We start from the raw sequence: 25,165 nt of genomic DNA on the forward strand, positions 1-25,165 counted from the left end.
GCTGACCCGCCGGGCCGGCGCGGGCCAGGCGCGTAACAAGGTATGCTCGCGTATCTTGGCTAATATATAGTTTTGCTTTGTTTACCTACATTAAGATTATTTTTTTACTCATAGGAAAAGTATTGTATGCAACGTTGTATAAGTAGGTCAAAAAATGCTCGTGGCGTATTCCTTTATAATGTTCGCCTACGCCTTCGGCTCCGGCTCACATTGTAACTCAACGCCACTCGCCTTTTTTTACCCTTCTTATACAACTATTGCATAAAATACTATTGTAAGTATGGTTTGCTTTTTTTTTATTCATTCAATATATTTCTCTCTGCACTAATTCTAGGTATCTCTGTTTGGCCCTATAGTTGACTGGTAGAGAGTGCCATTTGGCATTAAGCCCGGTATTTGTACATTGTTGTATATATTTTGTGCAATAACGTCTAAATAAATAAATAAATGTATTCAGTTCAAACTAAAAGTAGGGCCAGCATAATGATAATAAATTGTAATGTTAGAACCAGTTTATCTGTGAAGTGGAAATGTTATAGGGACCGTGCGCGTTGGAAGGGTCTGTCATCTTGTGGCCTGAATCGGAACCATAAACATGCACATGTACACGTCACGTGTTTTCTTGTGCATAGTAAATTCTGCCATCTTGTGGGCTACATGGGAACAAAAAACATCACATTTACGCCTCGCGCCAAAAATCTGACGGCTCCTGTGCTGCCTCCTACAGTTCATGCACGCTCCCTATTGCGTTATAATAAATAACATCAAATTCGATTTTGTAACGCCATTCAAATTTCGATCATCTTTGAAAAACAAAGGAATTTGATTTGTCCTCAATTCTAATTGTCGAAATTAAATGTAAATTGCAAACAGTGTGATAAACTGATAAATGCCGTAATGGCGGTTGTGTCATACGGTTTCTGAACACGTAACAGAGCTTATACTATACCTCTAATATGTGTGTAGGTAAAGCGTATGTAAATGTACCTAATAGTGACGTTCCATGCTTAACCCTTTTCCAGGAATAGTACGATTTATCGACCACATACGCGCCATTAGAATTTATATAAAAAAAAAAAAAAAATAAAAAAAAAAATAGTTTATTTACCAAAAATTTTACAAGATTTCCTTAACCTATGACTGCCACACTAGGCTAAGCCTGTGTTGTGGAGTCAGATTGGAAACAAATACTAATTTGAATTACATCCTACGCTGAAGTTTTGGTTTCATAATAGGTTACTAATAGTAAAACATTTTTGATACTAATAACAGGCTTAAACTAAATAGGAAAGATCACAATTTAGGTAGAGTAAAATTATTACACGAATTTATATTATTAACCGTTGTAGACAGCAATTGTGTGTGTGGTGTGTTTGTGGTGTGTGTGTGTTTGAGTGTGTAATATTACTAAGCGAAATTGAAGGCAAACTTTACCGCTAACAAAGCCTACCGAGAAGTTAAACCATTGATTTTACCAATCATTAACCTTCATTAGTTGTTCTGTTTCATTATAACTAAGATGTTTTAACCAAGACATAACTGTTGTTTTAGCTTCACCTGCATTATAGTTCTTAATATCGCAGTATTTATTTACTTTATTATATATATGAGGCAAAAGGAAATTTTGAAATCTTTTTGCAAAAGCAGTGTTTGTCCTGGGAACAGGCAACTTAAAAACGCGCTTACTATGAGAAGTTCCATTTAATGACTTTACTAATTCACAGTGCATTATCATTGTCAACCTAATGATAGCAAGCTTACGGATACTGAGCACGTTCATATCTTTATATACGTCTATTGTAGGGTAAATCCTGGGTTTTTTAAGGATTACCTTAAGTAAAAACCTCTGTGCTCTTTCTAAGGTAATCATTGCCGAGCTAGTTGCCCCTCCCCATACGGTGATGCAGTAAGTTAAAATCGGCTGACAAAGTACAGTATATATCATTTTAAGTAGTTGTTTTTCAGTTGCATCTCTTAGTCTCTTCATCACATAAATTAAATTTCAACTTTAGCATTCCGATTTAAGGTTAAAATTAGATTACACTTTCAAGAAATGTTACTTGTCTTCAAATGAATCATCAAAGCTGGATTAATTTGAATATATTTGGTATTTTTGGAAAAAAATTGTAGATTGGTGCGGTCTGGAAAAGGGTTAAAGGGTCCTTATGCACACGGGGCCACAATTAAAGATTGGTTAATGAGGCCAGTTTTCAGGCAGGCATTGATTACCCTACAAATAAGATTCCGTCAAATATTTTTGCGGCCTTTGTGTAACATATTTTTGCAGGTGACTGTACAAGCAGAGATCTTATTTATTATAAATAACGATTGAATTCAAATAAGTATAGAAATCCGCTTGTAAATCAGCTTTTTCAGGAGCAATAAAGAAAAACAAAAGTAAAAACGACTTCACTTTATTTAAAACTATGTTAAAATCACAATTAAGATTAGTAAATTAAAAACATACATTAAAATTAATATTAAAAAATCATTTTTAAAAATACTTACCGCAAATTATGTAAACATTAAAAAAAGTTTCCGACATAAAAAATATGGGCTCGAAAATGTAGTCTATTTAATTTCATTTGGAATAAGTTCAATCACAACTTATAAGGTACGTCTAAGCTAACACACTGACTTGGCAGCGCCAAAGTATGACAGGGCCACTATAAACTATATATGTCATTTGACAAGTCAGTGCAGAGCTCGGCGATAAAGGTCGATGGCGTTGTAATAAGAATTCGCATAGAGATGTCATGCCGTACCGCAACGCACACACATGCCAGGCAAGCGGTGTGACGCCTTTTATAAGAATTCGTACATTACATCGCGTACGAGCACATATAGTCGCCATCAGTATCGGAATGGCCAATGTGCTCACTGGTATCGGAACAAGCCTCTATTGGCAAAGCGTTAGAGTATGCGTTCAGATTTTTGAGCACCTCGGGCGCTCTGATATATCTGATGGCGACTGTACATCCGATGTGCAGCGGCCTAACTTTTACATTCATATTTATCTTATTAAATACACAAAAAATCACATTTTAAGGAATGTCAACTTCTAAAAACAACAAGATTCGGTGGCAACATTTGTCTTAGACATGTTTAAGTATAATTTTTTTTTTACTTACTTAATGACACTGGACTTTAAAATTAGATATTTGATGAAAATTCTGTTTTTAATAAACCAGCCTTTAGTAACAAAAAAAGTTCCAAATTAATGCACTTATATATGTTTACTCAGGGATGTCTACTTTTTCATACAATCTAAACTTTTATTGCGCCTAACCAGATTTTATCATATGTAAGGCACATGACTACATTAATAACTTGTTCCACTCAATTTTAAATTCTAACTACAATACAAACTACCGTACATAAACTAGCAAAAATAGTCTTAAATCATTATAATTTATAAAGTATACATTTACAACAGAAACTTCAATTTGTGACCAACTACCATCGGCGAGAATTGGTTACTACGAATCACAGCTGCAGATTGCTTATCAATCGACAGAATAAACTTCCCCTTCTCATAATTCCCGAAATCATTAGTAACCGTCCACAGCTCCGTGTTCAGACCCGGATTTTGATCTTCCAACAAATCGAAAATTAGATTCAAGTCCTCTCGCTCCTTAGGTAGGATCTCTGCTGGTATTTTCACCACCATCTTACAAACTTCATCTAATTCCACTGGAGACAATTTCATGCCATCAGGCTCGATTATCTTTGGATCTAAATCAGATGCGTTCTCTAAAGACTGTTTGATGTCAATATGTTCTATTTGGTTTTTGATATCCTTTAGGTGTCCCAAAGAGTCCCATTCACCGATTTTTAAATCGGGAAAATCTTGTTTCAGTTCAGTTTTGAGCTCTTCGAAAGTGAATTCAGTAGATATTTTGACTTCAACTTCTCTCTTTGTTGCGTTTGCTTTCATCAGTTTCTTCTCATGTTTTTTGCTAAGTTTTTCCATTATGGAAAGTGGTTTGAGGAGGGACTGTAAATGGCCCAGCTGGAATTGAACTGCATTGTCGCCTACGAAAGTGTTGAAGTCAGTACTTCTAATTACTTGAGCGGAGAGCTTATCAATTTGTAATACTACATCTAACTTCGCCTTGGCTCGAACTGTGCTTATAATCCTCCAATATTTAGTTCTAAGTCGAGGATTATTGGATTGAAGAATGGATATGACCTCTTCTGTATCCAAATAGGTTTTGACTACCATACTTACAATGCCAACGGCTCCTCTGTATTCGGTGGATTTCAAATTGATTTGCAATTTAGAACTAGCAATGGTTAAAGCTTCGTCAATCCAACAGCGCGAAGCCATGTTTACACAAATAACGAATATGACGCCGTCAAAAAGGTATAGGTCGTGGAATTTAGGCATGGAGATTTCGTTGATATCACCATCTACAAAGGACTTGTACACGATATTCTCTAAAGTTTTCTTAATTGCGTGGAAAAGGTTTTCGTCTACGCGCGATTCTGGATAGTTAGTAGGGCCTACGTACAGTTTCAGATCGTCGGCGACTACATCAGAATAGTGATTCGTTCGAATCCTTGTTAGAGGAGAGTTCGACATATCAGCCTCAACTGGCACGTACAATAGTTTCAAAATTTTCTCTTTCAGCTCCTTATTCTCGTTTTCATCGTCGTAATCCTGGTTCTCTTCGAAGCAAGAATCGCGTTTTTGTCTATCGATTATTCTAAAGCTAAGTTTCTCGCCGTCATATTCCGGATCAAAATCAGGACTTTTGATTATTTCTAGAGACTCGGGATCGACGCCGAATTGCCGTTTCTGTTTGCCAGCTACATCAGAATAGTACTTCCAACAATCCGGTTTCAAACCTGGGTATTTCTCTTGAAGTTTTGAAATTATTTCAGCAGATTCTACACTGGCAAGTTCTTTTGGCAGGCGCAGGACGATTCTCGTGTATCTAACTAGTGTTTTAATGTCTCTAAAGATGAGCTTCCAGCCCGTAGAGTTGACGAATTTTGGTAATACCTCTGTCAAGTAATCCTTAGTCTCTAAACTGTCACAAATGTATATCACAGCACCGTTTGACAAGTAAATGTCTTGGAATTTTGGGATGATTAGATTAGCGAAGCGCTGTTGTTTCATATCTCTGTGTAAATACTCTTTGAAGAGTTGCTTCAGCCTTCTGATATGCGTGCCTTCGAGTTTGTTCTGCGGGTAACCGTCGAGAGTAATTGCGATTTTCAATTCTGGTTCGACATGAAGGTAGTTCGTCCTTCTGTGGTAAGCAATACCTCGGTTACTATCTATGTTTACATTGCTATTGCTCCTGATGAGGTTGTCGCTGCTTTCAGCAATTGATTCAGTCTTTTCAGATTCTGCAGCTATAGATTCTGAAGCGGGCATTTGCTTGTCCTCATTCGCAACATCAATTTTACTGTTATTGTTAATTTCCTCCGACCAAATTATCATTTCATTCTTTTCACTTCTGTAATTAACGTCCTTTAGTTTCTTCAATACATCACATTCATTATTTCCCAATTCAGCAATCTTTACTTTATCACAATCTTCTTTATCCGTCCTATCAGGGAATTCTACAAAATATCTTTCCGTTGCTTTCTCATTCTCGTCTTGTTTCTTTACATCATCATTTTGAGTGTCTTCGCCAGAGAGAGGTTTCCTTAAACTGCAGTCAGAAAGATTTCTGGGCGTATCTTCTCCCCTAAGTTCGTTCAAGAGCTTCACTCTGGACGAAACGCTGTGCAGATCTTCTTTCATATCGGACATTAGGCACTCATAGTAAATTTCTGTGTACCCGGACAGTTCAAACTCCATTTGCTCATAATCTATAACATTTTTAAAGGTGGAGCCTCGAATGATTTCACCAGAAACCCTGTCTATTAGAAATGAAGTGTATTCAACATCATCAAGCCTCTTTTGCGAGTAGACTCTCCACGAATCAGTTTTCAATGTAGGATTGAAATACTGTAACAGTTTGAAGGTGTCCTGGGCAGTCGCCGGCCAGGTTGAACTAGGTATCTTCAGGTAAGCTAGGCATAACCTCTTAATCTTAGACTTGAGTAGAATAAGGTTGGAAGCCATACGTTCTTGTAGGCCTGGTGATATCCTGATTACCCAGTTCCTAGTATCAATGTCCCTACAAACGCAGACAATAGCGCCCCTGTTCAAATAATAATCTAGGAAGTATGGTACGCTTTTTAAAAGGCCGGCCTTGATTTGCATGTCCGTTACCTCGGCGATGGATCGCTGGAAGAGTTCCAATTGTCTGAGACGCATTTTTGATTTAGGATAACCGGCAAGCGCTATGACTATTTTCAACTGGTCTTCTATGATATCTGCATAATCAGTGTTCCTTAACTGTATGAGCCGATTCGTCTCATCGGCTTCATCTTCGCTATCGCTGTAGAAATCCGCGTATTTTGTTGTATCACAGCTACTTTTAGACTTTTTACATCCAGACTTCTTACTAGTACCATCAGTGACTTTGCTATGTTTACTAAAGGTTGTTTTACTGCCTACTTGACTATCTGTTTTCTGAGTACATTTGCTATCAGACTTATCTGCCGAGTTCTTAATTTTTCTGGTACCGTCGGAGCAGAGTACGCAAGTGGAGGCGGTGGAGGCGGCGCCGTCGGAGTCCCAGGAGCACTTCTGTTCGCAACTGCACAGTTCGGGTGAGCTCTGTTGATAAAACACCGATTTTGGGTATGGGATGTGTAACTCTAACCATACCGGACCATGCGTGTTCAAGCGTTCATGCACAGCAAAGCCACTGGGGGTACAAGTCTGATCTGTCACTGCTGTCATTCTGTCAGATGCATTCGAAACGCCACTTCTGCACCATAACAACCGTAATCCATTATTCACACACAAGTCTTTCCGAAACGTCAATATTTTAAAAGATCGGCCATTCCGTTGGTCAAAAGTATTCGTCGCACGATTTACGCACCAAAATGTCTGACAAAAACGCAACGCTAAAGAGATACCTCGCTCTCAAGTTTTGGTACGCTGCCGGTCACTTAATTATTTTTCTTTAAATGACTTTGTGCATAAGCGAAAGAATACAGAATTTTCCGCTATTTATGTTGTTGAACCCGCGACCATAAGGATTTGAACTACACTGATTAAAACGCCAAAAGTCAAAATAAACGTCGGGTCGAAGTTTCGGTCGGACATTAGAAATCATACTGTCCTTCATATGTTACGTACCGCATATCCCCAACACGTATACAATACATACATTAAATAAATAGTATTAGCAAAGATAATTTGAAATAGGGGCGACTTGTCAAAGAAAACTTGTAGCCACGCTAAATTTACTGCCATCTTTCGAGACATGATTAAAACTTAGAACGCCATTTGAATTTGATCCTTATTCTTTCACGGATGTGTTATCAGTTAAATATTAATAAGTAGCGCCATCTTACCGGGCATAGGCAAAAGGTTGTTGCGCCATCGCTCGCAAATGATGCCGCCATACCTTTAGCCTTTGATCTATTAGATGGCGCCACTTTTTAATATTCGACAAATTTAACACATATCAGTGAAAGAATAAGGATCATAGTCAAATGGCGTTCTAAAAGTTTTAATGATGTGTCGAAAGATGTCAGTAAATTTACTGGGGCTACAAAGTTTACTTTGACAATCCACCTCTATTTCAAATTCTCTTTTGTATTAGTTCATATTCATACATATTTTGTCAAAAACACTGAAGAAAAACATTTCCATGCAGATCGAAGTAGTAGTAATAACTAAGAAATTTGAAATTAATAAATAGTACAGGTTATACCTATTACTGAATTATTTCATTTTAAATTTTAACGAAATGAAGAAATGCAAGCATGTTCCAATAATTATGATTGATAATTAAATGTACTCGTAATGCATTTTAAATTTGATATAGAATGTACCAGACATGTAACTTGGCGTTATTAATAAAGTATTTGTATTTGTATCATAATATTGTTAGGAGCCCCATGTCCCGAGGCCCACGCCGGGCTAGACCACCCGGCCTAACCAGTGCTAATGCCAACCATATTATCACATATAGGGCAACCGCTAGCGTGGGCGGGTGCACGCACGCGGGTGACATTGTAGATAAAATCCGTCGCACGCGACCGCGCCAGATAGCGGACGCCCTTTTTTTTTCTTTATTGCACATAGGAAAACACACTGTACAAAAGGCGAACTTAAAACCATAAGTCTGAGAATATATCCAATTCATAAAAATTGAAACACTATTCACTAAACAAGAGCTTCAGTTACCTAATTCATGTTATGCTATTTTATTTCACACCATAAGATAGAAATAGATATATAATATTTATAGATAGATTCGCGTTGAACCAGCATCAGCCACAGATCATATTTCAGGCTTTGCATCAAGCTAAACCACCAGTATGAACTTTGTTTTATAAACACGGTGTCATAACGACCATTCAATGTCAGACCAGAGGTGTAATGTCAATGAAAACTGTGTAGCCACGTAAATTTACTGCCATCTTTCGACACATGATTAAAACTTTAACCTTATTCTTTCATCTTATACCTTTAAACGAGCAATTCTTGTATATATATATATATATATATAAATATATTTATGTGATCTCGGAAACGGCTCTAACGATTTCGCTGAAATTTGGTATATGGGGGTTTTTGGGGGTATACAATCAATCTAGATTAGTCTTATGTTTGAGAAAACGCGTGTTTTCGAGTTATCATGCGTTTTTCTTTCGACGCAGAATATGGTCGCTAATTTCGTGTTGCCGGCCACTGTCCGTCTGGTCCAGCGGGAAGACGCGGACTGCTAAACGAGTGTTACGGGTTCGAATCTCGCCCGGTGACTAACTTTTGTTTTTTTTATATATGTTCAAGTTTATATATAATTTTTCAATTTTTATTGTTATAGACAAGTTTAATTTAGTAAAAAAATGTAGTTAAGATTATCACCTATACACCACCATATTACAATAAATAGTTATAACCGAGCAAAGCTCGGTCGCCCAGGTACTATGTGTTAAATATCAATAAATTAATAGTTTAAAAAACACGCTTATATAAATACACGAGAAGTGCAAACACGACTATGATACGATATTCCATCATGGAATGCCAGTGCCTATCTTCCGGCTTCATCATTAGACCTTGAAACCTAATCGTGGTCAAAGTTCATTACAAGACCTTTCTAACAAATCCAAACACAGCTATGATACGATGTTCCACCATGAAGTTCCAGTTCATATCTTCCGGCTCCATCATCAGATCAATTCGACAGTACCATATTTTAGTATTGTCATCAGAACTACATACAGCTGTCAATTTTCATGACGCTACGATCCTTGGAAGATGGTTAAATTAGTTACCTTAGATTCCATTACATAGTTACATACAGGTCGACCTAATAAAAGCGTGTTAAAAAAAATGGCGCCATCTTACCGGGCACAACCTAAAAGTTATGGCGCCATCGCTGGAAACGATCTCGCTATACCTTTGGCCTTTGATCTATTAGATGGCGCCACTTTTTGATATTTAACAAATTCAACACATATCAGTGAAAGAATAAGGATAAAGTAAGTTTGCAATTAAAAATGAATAATTTTATATATAATTTAATTTAATGTATCAGAATATTCTTATAATTAATTATAATTTCATTCGGATCGCATATTTTTTAATTAAAATATTCAATGAAATTTATATATTCAACCGTTTTTCAATGCCTGTATGTTCTAATTTAAGTATGGCAATTTTACATTCAAAACATTGACAGCTCCTAGAGCTTTCAAAAACTTACCGGTTGTCATCCGATTCCCAAACGACTATTCACTTTGGATTTCTTATAATATGGAAGTAAACCAGAGTTTATACTGCAGTCCACTCTTATTTATCACCTCAACAACACCTGAGACCAGACCTCGGTCTCTTTAAAGCAAGAGTGAATGGGCTACTACTGAACCGGTGAGCTCAATCTTAGGCCCTGTCTTCACTTTCCATCAGGTGTGACTAGAGCCAATCGCCGATCAGGTTTTAATAAAAAAAAAAAAAAAAACCTGAGACCAGCAAAGATTTAACAGTCAGATAGCATTCTAGCGGTTGTTATGCTTTTAAGATAATTCATTTTTGTATAAAATCTACTACGGAATGGAGTATAGAGACAAACTTTACAGGTTTAACGATACTTAGTAAATAAGCTTAGTTTTTTTTTTGTAATTACATGAATAAAAAAAAACACGACCGAAGGCAGTGTTTTAAATCGACATGAGTTGCGAATTACCTATTCGCACATGTATCGTACAACGTTTTACAGTACATATGGCCCTTTAAATGTTCGACACAGTAACGTAATATGCTAATTTTCGCACTAGTGCGGTAAAGTAATACCATATGTACTGTAAAAAAAGTTTTAATCATGTGTCGAAAGATGGCAGTAAATTTACGTGGCTACAAAGTTTCCTTTGACAATACACCCCTATTTAAAATTCTCTTTGCTACCCGTTTCTTCCTTCAACAATTAAAATGTAACCGCCCCAATATCCCCTTCATACTGATGATTTCTTTAGATGAAGATTAATATAAAAGTTGAAGGAACTCACCGCGTCACCAGCACCGGCTCCAAAGCTGCCGTCGGCGTCGTTAACTTCACTCCTGAAACAAACCATGATATGAACCAGACGGAACCAGGAGTTCCCACTCTATAATGATAGATTTGACGACCTGTCTGGCCTATACTCTGTATCTTTAAAGTATTTAAAAAACCGGGCAAGTGCGAGTCGGACTCGCGCACGAAGGGTTCCGTACCATTATTTATAAAAACGGCAAAAAAATATGTTTGTTGTATGGGAGCCCCCCTTAAATATTTATTTTATTCTGTTTTTAGTATTTGTTGTTATAGCGGCAACAGAAATACATCATCTGTGAAAATTTCAACTGTCTAGCTATCACGGTTCATGAGATACAGCCTGGTGACAGACGGACGGACAGCGAAGTCTCAGTAATAGGGTGCCGTTTGACCCTTTGGGTACGGAACCCTAAAAAAGGTAAACAAAATCTACCCTCAACTGGCTTAAGGAGCCATTTGAGGGTAGATTTTCCAATCCAGCCTCAAATGGCTCCTTAAGCCAGCTGAGGATAGATGAAAACATTACATGATCAAATAATGTAGGTTAAAGTCAGGTCGTTCAGTGACAGATCCAGGCGGTTTTGTATTTGGTTGGTTAACTATAAATAAATATTATAACTACCCGAAAATGTACAAATTGTGTTTTTACTTTTATTTAAATACCTAAAGATACAGAGATAGTGGGTAGTGACCCCACTAATGAAGCGGACAGTCCCGGGGTCAAATTCTGGTAAATTTATTTGTGTGATGAGCAGAAATATTTGTTCCCGGGTGTTGGGCGTTTCCTATGGATTTAAGTATTTATAAATATTTTTATATTATATTTATCGTTGCCTAAGAACCCATAACACAAGCCTTATTGAGCTTACTTTGGGACTTTTGTGGAATAATGTCCTATAATATTTATTTTTTTAAATACAATTAATTACATGCAAGCTTATTTTGGATTTAATAGACTCTACTTCCTGTGAAATTCTAATGTTTCTAATAAGCCTGGGTGCCTAGCCAATATGCCAATCTACGCTCCGTAGCTTAGCGAAGAGACAGCGTTTCATTCACTACGGAACCTAAAAGATTGGCAAGTTGGCTAGGCACCCTGATATGATGAAATATGGTGCGCGCACCGCGATTGAAAACACCATACTTAAAGTCTGCCTTATTCAAGAAATCCTCCAACTTACTTGTCAACGGTGCGGACAACAATTCTACCATCCGGCAGAATTTGGCGACTGCTAGAACTCTGAAACAAACAATAAAATGTATGGGGCGGTTTTCATAGATTTTTGAGTTGTTATTCCTACATTTGCACTACAGATAGAATTATAAGACAAACAGCTATCGGTTCTTCAATCTTTATCTCTATTCCGGTCTGCCGGATTTTGAAAGAAACAAATACATATATATATTATATTTTAATTGTCTAAAAAAACACCATTTTCGTTACCCGATTGCTGTGAAGGATCTTACATATACGAAATCTACATATATGGGTTTGCCTTTGACATTTCTAAAAACTGGCCAGAGATTTTAATTTTAAACTAATTAACAAAAAAGTTATGACCAGAAAACCAGATTTCTGTTAACATTTAAAACCCGTTTTTATACCCTACTAAAATTAAAGTATCATTTATTTATTATGACGACCACTCTGGCCTAGTGTGTAGTGACCTTGCCTATGAAGCTGATGGTCCCGAGTTCAAATCCTGGTAAGGGCAACGGCATTTATTTGTGTGATGAGCATGAATATTTGTTCCTGAGTCATGGGTGTTTTCTATGTATTTATATATTATATATATCGTTGTCTAAGTACCCACAACACAAGCCTTATTGAGCTTACTGTGGGACTTAGTCAATTTGTGTAATAATGTCCTATAATATTTATTTATATTTATTTGAATATAAAAAAGGTAAAAAACCGGATCATCATCATTATTGACACATAACGTCTATGGCAGACAATTTTTTGCAATGTAGCGGTACTAATAATTCCGCTACTCGACGCTAGATGTCGACTACGAAAATAATAAGCGTTTTGGTACCAATACTGATGTATGGAGTGAGCACTCTATGCTTACTTCTCATTTCTCTACGCTCTGACATTGAATAAAATTGTCTACCATAGACGTTATGGGTCAATAATCATGATGATTCGGTTTGTTACCATTTTTAGGGTTCCGTACCCACCCTATTACTAAAACTCCGCTGTCCGTCCGTCTGTCACCAGGCTGTATCTCATGAACCGTGATAGTCAAACAGTTGAAATTTTCACAGATGATGTATTTCTGTTGCCGCTATAACAACAAATACTAAAAGCACGGAACTCTCGGTGGGCGAGTCCGACTCACACTTTATACTCGAATGATACTTTAATTTTAGTAGGGTATAAAAACGGGTTTTAATGTTAACAGAAACCTAGTTTACTGGTCATAACTTATTTGTTAATTATGTAGTTTAAAATTAAAATCTCTGACCAGTTTTTAGAAACGTCAAAGACAAACCCAAATATGTAGATTTGTAGTGACCACTCTATGCTTACTTCTCATTTCTCTATGGTCAGAGTGAATAAAATTTAAATTAACACTTCTTAAGGTGGCTCTACAATCTACTGACCAATCTATTCTTCTTCTTCTTCTTCCTCGCGTTGTCCCGGCATTTTGCCACGGCTCATGGGAGCCTGGGGTCCGCTTGACAACTAATCCCAAGATTTACTGACCAATCTATTATTTATTTTATTAATAATTGACTTTACTATGTTGTTTATTGACTTGGTCAACTTTAGTAGACGTTATGGTTATGAATAAGGGAGTAATTATTTAGTATTGTACTCACAGACTTCTTCTCCGCCTGCTTAAGCAGCAGCATCCGGTGCTTGCACATGACCTGCGCCTCCTGCAGCTTGAGGTGCTCCAGTTTTAGCTTCTCCAGCTCCAAGTTCACGTCCGGCTCTAGGTTGCCGCTCAACACCTGCTATAAAAAGTTTTTTTTAAATAGCGGTAAATTGTGTGTTGGGCAATATTTCCAAAATTCACAAAGAATTATATTGAGCGCCTAGCAAGGCACCCTAACCTACTGGCTTCAAAATTACTGGACAAGACTAAAACGGTACACACGACTTAAAAGGCAGCACATCGTGCAAAATTAATGTTTGGTTAAATGAGACGATGGTCTTCAAAACCCCAATGTCAATTCCTACATACATCAACTGATTATAGTCGTTACTGACTGATGGCAGTTCCAAACAGAAAAAAAAAGTTAAGAGTACATTCATGGAGAAGGGATCATTTTCAGCGTAAATATATGGACCAGTTTCTGAAGGCAAAAATGTAGTCACGGACTTAAATTGTTGAGCCATTTATTATTATTATTTAATAAGCAAGCAGGCAGTTATGACAACTGATATGACCTGTATCCAGTATTCATAAAGATAGTTATAGGTTAAAAACTTAAGTAAGTCACCTGTACCCCTAGTGTAAATATTTTCGACAGCGAAACGTTACGTACGCGTTTGCGTTAAGTGTCATTTTGTATGAGATTTTTGACTTTCCAAAACGTCCCGCTTGGCGCGCTGTTCAAAAACCCATACAAAATGAGACTTAACGCAAACGCGTACGTCACGTTTCGCTATCGACAAAATTTACACTAGGGGCACTGTTGTATGTAGTTGTGACGTGTTCGAATTGACATTAGTTTTGTTTGTGTGTGTCTTTTAAACATGTATTGTCTATTCGAACACGTCACAACTACATACAACCGGTGACTTACTTAAGTTTTTTACCTAAGTATATCATGAACTAGTAGTATATATAATATGCTTGTATAATTCATTGCTGCTGCATGCTGGGGCCCAAGATTTACAACTCTCTTCCAGGCGATATAAAAGAATCACGATCTGACGCAATTTTTAAAAATAAACTGAAAAATATTTTGTTAGTCATGGCTTGTTACACCATTCAAGAATTTTTTGAGAAAATTAAATCACTCAATGAACTCGGTATATCATTGACCCACTCACATAAATAACTGCCTATTGCATAATAATTGTACCTATTTGGTCATTGAACCATTATTTTAATGAATTATTTAAATTATTTTTAGTTTTTTTCTTGATTTATACCTAGGTTAAGAAAAAATGACATGTAAAATGTTGAGTTTTACCAATATATTTCTGATTCTGATTCATCTTTCAACTGGTTCACATTTTCTAATTAACATTTAGGCATTTAGGGTTAACTTTACATTGGACATTTCATACCGTTACTATTGACAACTAAATTAGCTTGAACCCTAAATGGCTCAACAATTTATGTCCGTGACTAACAAGACCATCTGTGTATATTCCCTGTGTTTATAAAAACAATAGTAAAGTCCAGGATAATTTTATTACCACCACCAATCATTTCCCTTTCCCGGCTCAATCCCTAAGTATAAAGTTGCACATCTCTATACTCTGTATCTTTGGGTATTTAAAAAAAGTAAAAAAAAAACCAGCCTCAAATGGCTCCTTAAGCCAGCTGAGGGTAGATGAAAACATTACATGATTAAATAATGTAATTTAAAGTCAGGTCGTTCAGTGACAGTTCCAGGCGTTTTTGTATTTGGTTGGTTAACCAATAAATGTTACCACTACCCGAAAATGTACAAATTGTTTGTTTACTTTTATTTAAATACCTAAAGATACAGAGTATAAGCAGCGATTGAGGGGAGGTCAGAAAGTGTAGGTTCAAACGTCATTTGTGCTGCTGTGATCAGAAGAAATTGTTCTCAAAAAGAATACAGGATTAATAAAAATTCGGTCAGGAACCTTATAAGGTTTTCCAAGTGTTAACTAACCTCTTTTTTGATACAAAAATACCTAGCGGGTCTTTGGCAGTAAACGTTTTAAAAAGCTGAAAGCTATACAAAACCCAACTTACCACATCATCGTCCACCATTTCTTCCATGTTGTCACCGTTTGCCAGAGATTCTTGTCTCCTGTGAAAAGATTACACAACTATTGCTTTTGGAAATAGAAGAGTCATAGAATGTATTGGTTCCCTTATATTCCCCAACTCTTCTTCTCTTTCCGCAAAGACTCTAATATAAGTTTGTTTGATCATCAAAGTTAACCTTTTTAGCCAAGCAAGACAGGTGATCATAGGAAACTAGAGAAAATGTCATGAAAGAGAGAATCAAGCAGAGGGTTGTGTCTCATTCGCACTACCTCGTTAAATTAGAGATATTAATTAATAAAATTAACTTAATGTAATGTTGCAATTACTAGCTAATGATGTTTTAGCTCCCTGAACCCTTTATGCTTTATGGCATAGACACACCCATCATTCAAGTTTCAAAATCCCGGGCACCAGGAAGCTAATATAAACCTTACTCGTAAGTGTGAAGGTTACTTTGACAGCGTCCACCATTACACCTAGTTGTCCTTGGCGCTGTAGGCACGACTCGTTGCGACGCCGTCAGGTGTTCTTGGCGGTCAAAAGGTTAATCAAAATGAGACACAATCTTCTACATTGACTTTTTTTCGGTCACACTTTTGGCCACAACCATATGCCAGATTTTTGGGTGCAGGAATGTTTTACATAAGCCATAAAATCGGTAAAAACTTTAATCCATGGTATGGCCATAAGGCCTACACTCGAAGAGGGGTCCAAATTAAATAAATAAATAGTAGTAAAACTTAAAAAAAAACTTCTAAAAAAAACTTAAAAAGTAAAACTTCAAATGTATAATGGGAAATTTGTAAATAAATGCTCACTCCAGAATACATACACTTGTATGAATGAATAAAAAACTTGCCACGAGGACAAAGAGAAGTTAAAATGAAGGCTAAGGAAGCAGTGAGTCCTGAAAGGTTACACTTAAACTTAAATATACATTGGCAACGCAGGCTTCGTCGGCCGATTGATTACCATGCATAATACATCAAAATTTAAAATATAAGTTACTGTTAAGGCCATCATAGACGGAGCAATAGTTTAACATACCGTAAGATACCAACAGATATCTTATAGTATAGCTAAGCACCATGCAAATAATGCCAAAATATATCTGAACATGCCTTGCTGTAAGATATCGTAAGATACCAAAATATGTATAATAGCTTCGTATGGAGACTGTGAACTCTGTCAAATAGTACGTAAAATACATGCCTTGCTATTTACAGTATATCAAAATCTTATACGTTTTGGTATATTACCGCTCCGTTTGTGACGGGCTTTAGTTATAAGACATTTGCTGAACGCTGGCAATTTTCTAAAACAACAATTTACGAATAACACTCAAACTTGGAACTTTAGACTGATGAGTCTACTTATTATACAATGCGGAAAATCATGTGAAATAGTTTTGTTATCGCATTTTAGTACCCTAGATTCGAATGTAGGTATATTAATAATAATAACAAATACTAAACATGCACACGGTTTGATGATCAAAAAGGCATGTTTTTATCATGGAGGTTAAATTTATGAAGCCGGCATGGGTACTTCAACTGTTTAATAACAATGAATTAACTGTACTAAGTAAACATAAAACAAAGCCACTATCAATGTACATTCAAATATTCACTGCATCTAGTCAGGACTATTGTTTACAATAATATGAACTTACGTTTTGGTATTATCCATTTCAACAGATTGAAAATACTTGTTTAGAAGCATGGCGCAATAAGCAAATTACTTGTTTCGAACCCTAATTCACGGATAAAACACAGAAAAACAACTACACACACTTCAAACCACACGTTTACTAAACTTACTTACATAGATTCAGCAAAAGTTTCAAATATCACTAAAAAAACGTAGCAACAAAAGTAAGCATAACTTAGCGCTAAGTAGTCACGACGGCCATGTTAGTATAGTACCGGAAGTGCAAGCGGTAAAGCGCTGCAGCGGGCGAATGACAGAAGCTTTCCGTTATCGGAGTGCTGTAATTGGCCGAAACGGCTAGAAATAATGATGGCGGCGATAAGCAAGGCGTTTATTGGCCAACTACTTTTTTTTATAAGTTCAGTTGTGGGACCCGTGAAATTACCACAAACAGCCAAAGTGAAAATTAAATGAAGACATGTGACAAGACGGAAACACTATTTGTACGCTTATCAAACTTACCCAAAGTTACTTTTGCGAACCACTAGAAACGGGGTTTTTACGTTAGCGGCTTCGCGGCGATCCTGTGGAGGCATGCTTTAAAATAAACACTTGTATTTGTCTGCTGAAGATATATTATTAATAAGCAATAATTGGTTACATGTTTTGATAAACATACCTTGTGTTGGATCGGCTGCCAGCGCTGCCGTCGTCTCTGAAGCTACGATCTTCGCGATTGCGAGGGTTTGAGTTGCTACTCCGATATCCCGAGTTGTCTTTCTTGTCTAATGGTCTTTTTGATCTTGCAGTGCTCTGTTAAGAAATAAACTTATTTTAAGAGCAGTTGATTTTGAAATAACAAATAGATTTTTTTGGGTCATAAACCTTATAAATACACCTTCAATCATTGAAACCTCCACACACGTCACGGATATTGAATGCGATTTGCTTTAATTTTTGCGGCATTCGAGCCAGCAATTATCTAAGATCGCATACAATTTGTTGAAGCGGATGTGTAGCCCATTAGTCAATTTCCAACATTATAAAAAGGCGCGAATTTCCAAAATAAAAGGGAAATTCATGCATTTATTTTCTTTAATGTCAGAACCAGTAGGACAGGGTATAATTTACATAAAAATATTTTACCAACATTTATTTAACTTGTAATGTTTGCACTGTGTGTACTGTCAAGGAATTTAATTACAGTACCATTTGGTACCTTCTCACAGTGATATGATATAGCATGAGATCCCTAACGACTTTTATATTGATTGTCACTCTGTGTGACAAGGTAAGAAATCGATCAGAATTGTCGGAAATTAAATTCTCTGACTGTATGTATTTGTATGTTCGGGTTAATTCTTGCAAGCCAAATTAGACCCACTTCCTAGTCTTCGATTAAGCTGAAATTTCACATACATATGTAAGTTGGGTGACAATTCAATATTATGATACCATCAAGCTGATCTGATGATGGTCATAGGAACTCTGTGATAAAACAAAGCAACCTGTTGTGTTTGAGTTTGTTAGAATTATCTTGATGCGTCTTAGTTGCCTGTGGAAAGAAAAGTACAGTCAACGAAACTTTTGTGTAAGTATTTACCTTATGAGCAACGTTGATATTTAACTTCAGGGGCTCTGTTCTATTCAGCTTCATCATTGCAAACTTTGCTTCCCTGTTAAAGAAATTTTATTTAACACAAAAAAATGGGTGAAATGACTAATCTGACAAAAAAGTTATCAGACAGGTGAATCAACAGTATGGATGGGTAAATCTATTTTTGTTGTTTCATTCATTGCCATTCATTCTCCGGGACAACTCTCCATAATTGATTGATTGATTTAATAGTCATACGCCACATCCATAATGGTTAATCTACTAAGCAATCTAAGCATGTTAGTAGAATTTCTTCTAGTGTGAAAATATCAACATTAAATATTTTTGGCAGTTCAGTTATTAATGATGTTCTGATATTTCGTGAAACGGAAAGAAAACTCAACCCGTCTATCAGATCATGACCCGCAAGCCATCGGGCTCCCTTCGCAAGTGCCCAGCAACCTTGTGGATCTAATAAGCCCTTCTCTGACTAGACTATTCTGAACTGTGTTATTTATTTAAACTTTATTGCACAAAAGAAAACGGATGGAAAAAGGCGAACTTAATGCCAAAAGACATTCTCTACCAGTCAACCTTAAGGTAAAGCAGAGAGATTGTGGGCGGTGCTATTAGCTATTATTAGGTACTAATAACAAAATAACACAAAAACTAACTATTCTATATTTTCTATGATTATCTGTTCTAATTTGGTCACAAACTACATACCCTGGCGTCTCAAACGCTACCAATGCATATCTCTTGTCCGGGTTCTTGCTGACGAAGACCTCAGTGAGCTGCCCGTATTTAGAGAAGACGGTGGACAGCCCGTCGTCGCTGAGGCCGTTTGGGATGTTGGTTATGTAGAGCCGGCAGTGGTCCAGGTTCACGAAACCACTGCAAGAAAGGAGTTATATTAAATATCATTCGCTTGACATACGGCTGTGAAGCCTGGACACTAACTTTGAAGGGAGAAAGAAAGCTTTTGGTGGCTGAGAGGGAGATTCTGATTGGAGGTTGTCTGGAAGAGATCGCTCTGTAGCGATAAGGCCGCATGTTGTTTACCTCTATCCTCATGTATTATATGTGTTTCCGTGGTTTCAATGTACATTTATGGCCCGGTACAGTACAGACCCGATGGCAGCTGGAAAATCGGCAAAAACGCCGAAGTTGAACAGATCGTTGCTGAACATCATGGTGTCACAAAGGGTTCTTAATTTTGTGTAATAATTTTTTAAGGTTATGTTATTGTGCTAATAAATGTTTTTTCTTTCTTTTCAATCTAGCGTTTTTTCGGCCTAGCGCCAGGGTCCGCTATCCTACACAATCTTCTCCACTTTGTCCGATCTTCAGCATCATCAGGTGTGAGATTGCTCTCTTCCATACCCGCTATCACGACATCCAGCTAGCACTATCTTATACCTTTAAACGAGCAATTCTTGTATATATATATACAAGACGACCGGTTTGGCCTAGTGGGTAGTGACGTTGCCTACGAAGCTGATGGTCCCGGGTTCAAATCCTGGTAAGGGCATTTATTTGTGTGATGAGCATGGATATTTGTTCCTGAGTCATTGGTGTTTTCTATGTATTTAAGTATTTATAAATATTTATATATTATATATATCGTTTTCTAAGTACCCTCAACACAAGCCTTATTGAGCTTACTGTGGGACTTAGTCAATTTGTGTAATAATGTCCTATAATATTTATATTTATTTATTTAATATTTATATATATATATATATATACATATTTCCGGGATCTCGGAAACGGCTCTAACGATTTTGCTGAAATTTGGTATATGGGGGTTTTTGGGGGTAAACAATCGATCTAGATTAGTCTTATGTTTGGGAAAACGCGTGTTTTCGAGTTTTCATGCGTTTTTCTTTCGACGCAGAATATGGTCGCTAATTTCGTGTTGCTGGGCACTGTCTGTCTGGTCCAGCGGATTAAGACGCGGACTGCTAAACCAGTGTTACGGGTTCGAAACTCGCCCGGTGACTAACTTTTGTTTTTTTTTTATATGTTCAATTTTATATATAATTTTTTAATTTTTATTGTTTTAGACAAGTTTAATTTAGGAAAAAATTTAGTTAAGATTATCACCTATACACCACCATATTACAATAAATAGTTATAACCGAGCAAAGCTCGGTCGCCCAGGTACTATACTATATATGCTACGAGTATATGTAGAACAATTTAACACTGTGACAGACATTTTTGAACGCGAACTTAAGAGATATATAATTATGTCGGCGCGGTGATTTGTTTCCGATTCGCTGGATTCTGGTTTTGTCAGAATTTTTCAGTTACAGACAATCAAACAAAACTATGGAAATGTTGTGGCTTTACCTGTATCTATTAAACAATATTACGAAGAGAGATTGTCATATAGGGTGTCTTTGTTCCTTGAAGCTTGTATTGTAAACACTGCCGGACGTAGCCGGGGCTCTGGTATTTGAATGAAATTTGATACTAGTTCTTTGTTCTAAGCTTTGCTTTGTATGCCTAACGGCCATTAAGATTTGGGCCATGGTTCAGTTGGGACGCGCGTTGTCCCGTACGCCCGTAACCGCGCCGCCCGTTGTCCCGTACGCCCGTAACCGCGCCGCCCGTTGTCCCGTACGCCCGTAACCGCGCCGCCCGTGAGGGTTCGTATGTACTTTAAGTACTTTTACCACTTGACCCACGGATTCCGTTTCTTGATGCTATCAAGAAGTTTTTTGACTTGGTGTGATTTGGAACATAATTAATTACCGAAAAATCATAGGACCCACACGTGGAGAGGATGGAACCTGGAGACTCCGCAGGAACTAAGAGATTGAAGATCTGGTGTCCGAGCCGAATATCATTGGAGAAACGACAGCCGCCAGACTCCGATGGCTCGGGCATGTAGTCCGGATGGGTGAAGATCGTGCAGTCTGGAGGGCGTACTTTGGAGTTCCAAATGGCGGAAGACCGTCTGGACGCCTGGTACCGAAGTGCAAAAAGACCTTACCGAACTCGGCGCCGTCGACAGGACAGAAATGGGACAGAGAAGCATGGCGGTCTTTGGTGTCGGGTGCCAAGATCCACTTCGGGTCGCTGCGCCACAGCAGTACGTGATTTAGTGATATTCGGTGCTTATACGTTGTTACTAGTGTTAGTCGGTTTATAGTAGAAACATTGTATTGGACTTGTATGCGTTATTTGCCCACTGTCCGCCCACCACGGAGCCGATGTTGGATCCTCTGATATCTTTGTAGAGCTAATAATATATATGGAAAAAACCTTACACAACTAAAGTTTAACCCAGGTCTTTATTCCTATTTGACCTACCTCTTATATTGAGGTGAGCAAGACCTATTAAAACATAAAACAATGTTACAACACAAACATTATTTCTAACGTCCTCAAGAAAATAAAAGGTACCTTGTCCATTGGTACAATGTCGCTTATCATAAGGATGAAATTTGCTCGTATCTTTAAACGTATAACATGTCAGAGCGTCCTTATGGCAACCAACAATGTAGTTTTGCTTGAGAACGTCACTTAAAGACAGATTCATTTCTACTTGTGGTAAAGTTAATGTTGTAGAGTCCGACTAAGCTAACTTTGCATCAACTTGTCAATGTAAACGTCATACTTTCATAGAAATTTGATATTAATGATGACATTGCCACACGTAGTCATTGCAGATGCCATGGAAAATTAGCTTGGCCAGGCTAAAGTTGGTTCACAAAGTAAAGAATTTCATTTCATTTCAGTACCATTTCGTACGATCACGTCTGAAAATGTCGATACGAAAACAGTGCCAAAAATATGTATACACGACTTTATTGGCCTTATATTAAGGTAGTGTATGTATACATATTTTTGGCATATTTTTCGTATCGATATTTTCAGACGTGACTGTACCTTGTCACAGTGACAATGGTATGGGGTCCCTAGCGACTTCCATATTGATTGTCACTGTGTCAAGAGGTACGAAAAGGTATTGAAAAAAAAATTATTTGTCTTTACAACCACTACAGCTTGCTTTGCCTTGCTTCCTGCTGAGAGGATGTGTCAGATGCATCGTGGCCGCGTGTTCGTTTTGCGCCGAGCGAGCCACGTCACAGATAAGGCTTCCACCACAGATGTGCGAGGATGTGTAGCCAGCGATATTTGTTAATAACCAATCAAATTACTTCATTTAACATTTACCTATGGCGCTTATCTCTGGTGGGAACGCAGCCTTAATATGTAAAATTCGTCAAGAGTGGATTGTAAGAAACCACCTTAATAGGTATAGGTTATTTTTAACCCCCAACACAAAATTTACTACACGTGTGTATGTCTGTGACACTGTAACTCCCAAACGGGTAAACCAATTTGAGTACAATTTTATTTCAAAGCCAGTTTTCTAGCACTGGATCTTGGACAAGTTTAATCCTAATGGGCTCATCTGTTTCATTTTAGTAGTAGTAGTAAAACTCTGTATTGTACAGAAATGAAAACAAAACAGGAAATAAAACACTTATCATTAGTACAAAGGCGAACTAAGGGATCTCTTCCAGTTAACCTTTGAGCAATCATTTCATTGTATTGGGTGTTTTTTATTTTTTTATTTTTTATTGAGCTGTGTAATTACCTGCCACTCTCATCAGCATTCTGAGGATCATAGCTTGAGTTGTCAAAATCCTCCTTCATCGGGTCCCAGTCCTGATTGTACCCTCTACTCCGAGTTGTCATTGTGCTGTACAGAGAAACATACAATTAGGTTTATATTTTGAATACAAATGTTATTTCAAAATAAAACTCATTTTAAAATACTTGCCCATTTTAAAATGAGATTTATTTTGACCCCTCTCTCTATCTCTGTTTAAAAGGTGCCGTAGGTTCTAAGAACAGTGTTTTTGAAAATTTGTACCGCTTTCTTAGACAACAATATGCTTGCTACAAATTTAATATAAAAAAATTGATGATTTTCTCTAGGGGCTTCATCGATTCGAATCCTGATTTTTGAACTATCGCTCAAAAGAAAAAAATCACGAACATAAGTCTAAAACTTTAAAATTTTGTAAAAAATTGATTCTAAAAACGCGCAATTTACTTTAACTTTGTTTTTTTAAATCTGACAACAAAGTAAATTCAAAAACATGATATCCATGGTCCCAAGCTGGCACATCCATCTCGCTCATCCTTATGCTTAGAGAGAGTGAGAGAAGAAGACAAACCTACGGGCCCTAAATGGTGTTATCCACCTGAGACCCAGAAGCATTTGTTTTGTTTTTGTAATTTGAAACCCTTAGTTACTCATTTCGGATGAGCTGGAGCGAGGCCAGAAGGGTCACTGAAGATAGGAAGGCATGGTGCAATCTTGCGACCCTTTGCACCTCTAGGGTGCCTTAGGACAACAACAGTTACTAATTTAAAGTTAAAAATAGATTGTCTAAAATGTACAAAAATTTGTGCACAGGGTTTTAGGTTAGGTTGAAAATTATTTAAAATTTTCCCATGAATGAAACCAAAATTTACACAAACTAAAGCAAGTATAAATAATTTACTTGAAAGTTAATCGCAATAGGTATTAAATAAGAGTATATCTGTGGCTAAGTCCGAAGAATAAGTTAACTAGTTAGAAATATCATTATATTTCATTACTTAGTAACAAGATACATAATATGTATTACAGGAGCATTCAGATAATAATAATGTAAACTGTGTTAATTTAGCATGCATGCCCAGCATAATCAGTATTTAGCAGTCATTTTCCTTATTTTACGTTATTCTTATTAACCTCTTGCTCAAGTTCAGCAGCAAGCCGGGCAATAATCAACGTAATTTTCGAAGGTGTAAATTCTAAATTTCAAGTATTATATTTAGTAATAAAAAAATAAGCATATTAAACGCGGGAAAAAGATAAGTCCAACTTTACAGCAATTTGTATTACTTTTTATAGGTAACCTAAATGACCGAACAGAATAACAATAAATTAAATGAAACTTGGCAGACTCGAGAGTATGTATGGCAGACTAGAGACGGGTTAAAAGTAAATGTCAATATCGTCACAAGACTTTGATTTAATTCAAAAATATACGTTAAATGTAACGATGAAAACACATGTGGATGTCCAATTGAAGAAATAGCATTAGTGTACAGTATAGGATCTACTTACGATTACTGAACTCTATTATTTGAAATATTTAATTAGATAACTCACCTTTCACAATTTCAGGAAATGAATGACAGAAACAACGAAATGCTGCCGGTGAAAACAAAGACAAGTTAGACAAGCAACTGTCAACAACCGACAAGACAACTGACTTTTTCGATCACGCCTCTTTTGTGTGGCCCCGCCACAAGTTACAAACAGTTGTTGCCACATAGAAAATGATATAACT

General features: G+C 36.9%; 1 protein-coding gene across 7 annotated transcripts; it reads right to left on the reverse strand.

Moving 5' to 3' along the window:
- Positions 1 to 2,398: 2,398 nt before the first annotated feature.
- Positions 2,399 to 25,087, reverse strand: LOC133532344 (uncharacterized). 7 transcript variants are annotated; one of them, XM_061870948.1, is made up of 12 exons: positions 24,985 to 25,087; positions 23,413 to 23,517; positions 22,119 to 22,142; positions 19,524 to 19,691; positions 18,804 to 18,876; positions 17,880 to 18,013; positions 17,723 to 17,797; positions 15,533 to 15,590; positions 13,449 to 13,583; positions 11,801 to 11,859; positions 10,594 to 10,645; positions 2,399 to 6,682 (listed from the first exon to the last, which is right to left on the reverse strand). In XM_061870948.1, exons 2-12 carry the CDS (start codon positions 23,511 to 23,513, stop codon positions 3,428 to 3,430), a joined length of 4,134 nt encoding a protein of 1,377 aa, XP_061726932.1. In that variant the 5' UTR covers positions 23,514 to 23,517; positions 24,985 to 25,087; the 3' UTR covers positions 2,399 to 3,427. The 7 variants fall into 7 exon arrangements, with proteins under 7 accessions (XP_061726932.1, XP_061726931.1, XP_061726933.1 ...); XM_061870947.1 differs by having other exon boundaries at positions 13,449 to 13,586; XM_061870949.1 differs by lacking the exon at positions 22,119 to 22,142 and having other exon boundaries at positions 13,449 to 13,586; positions 24,985 to 25,086.
- Between the last annotated feature and the right edge of the window lie 78 nt (positions 25,088 to 25,165).

Source organism: Cydia pomonella, chromosome 27 (genome assembly GCF_033807575.1).
Source record: "Cydia pomonella isolate Wapato2018A chromosome 27, ilCydPomo1, whole genome shotgun sequence".
Taxonomy (NCBI): Eukaryota; Metazoa; Arthropoda; class Insecta; order Lepidoptera; family Tortricidae; genus Cydia; species Cydia pomonella.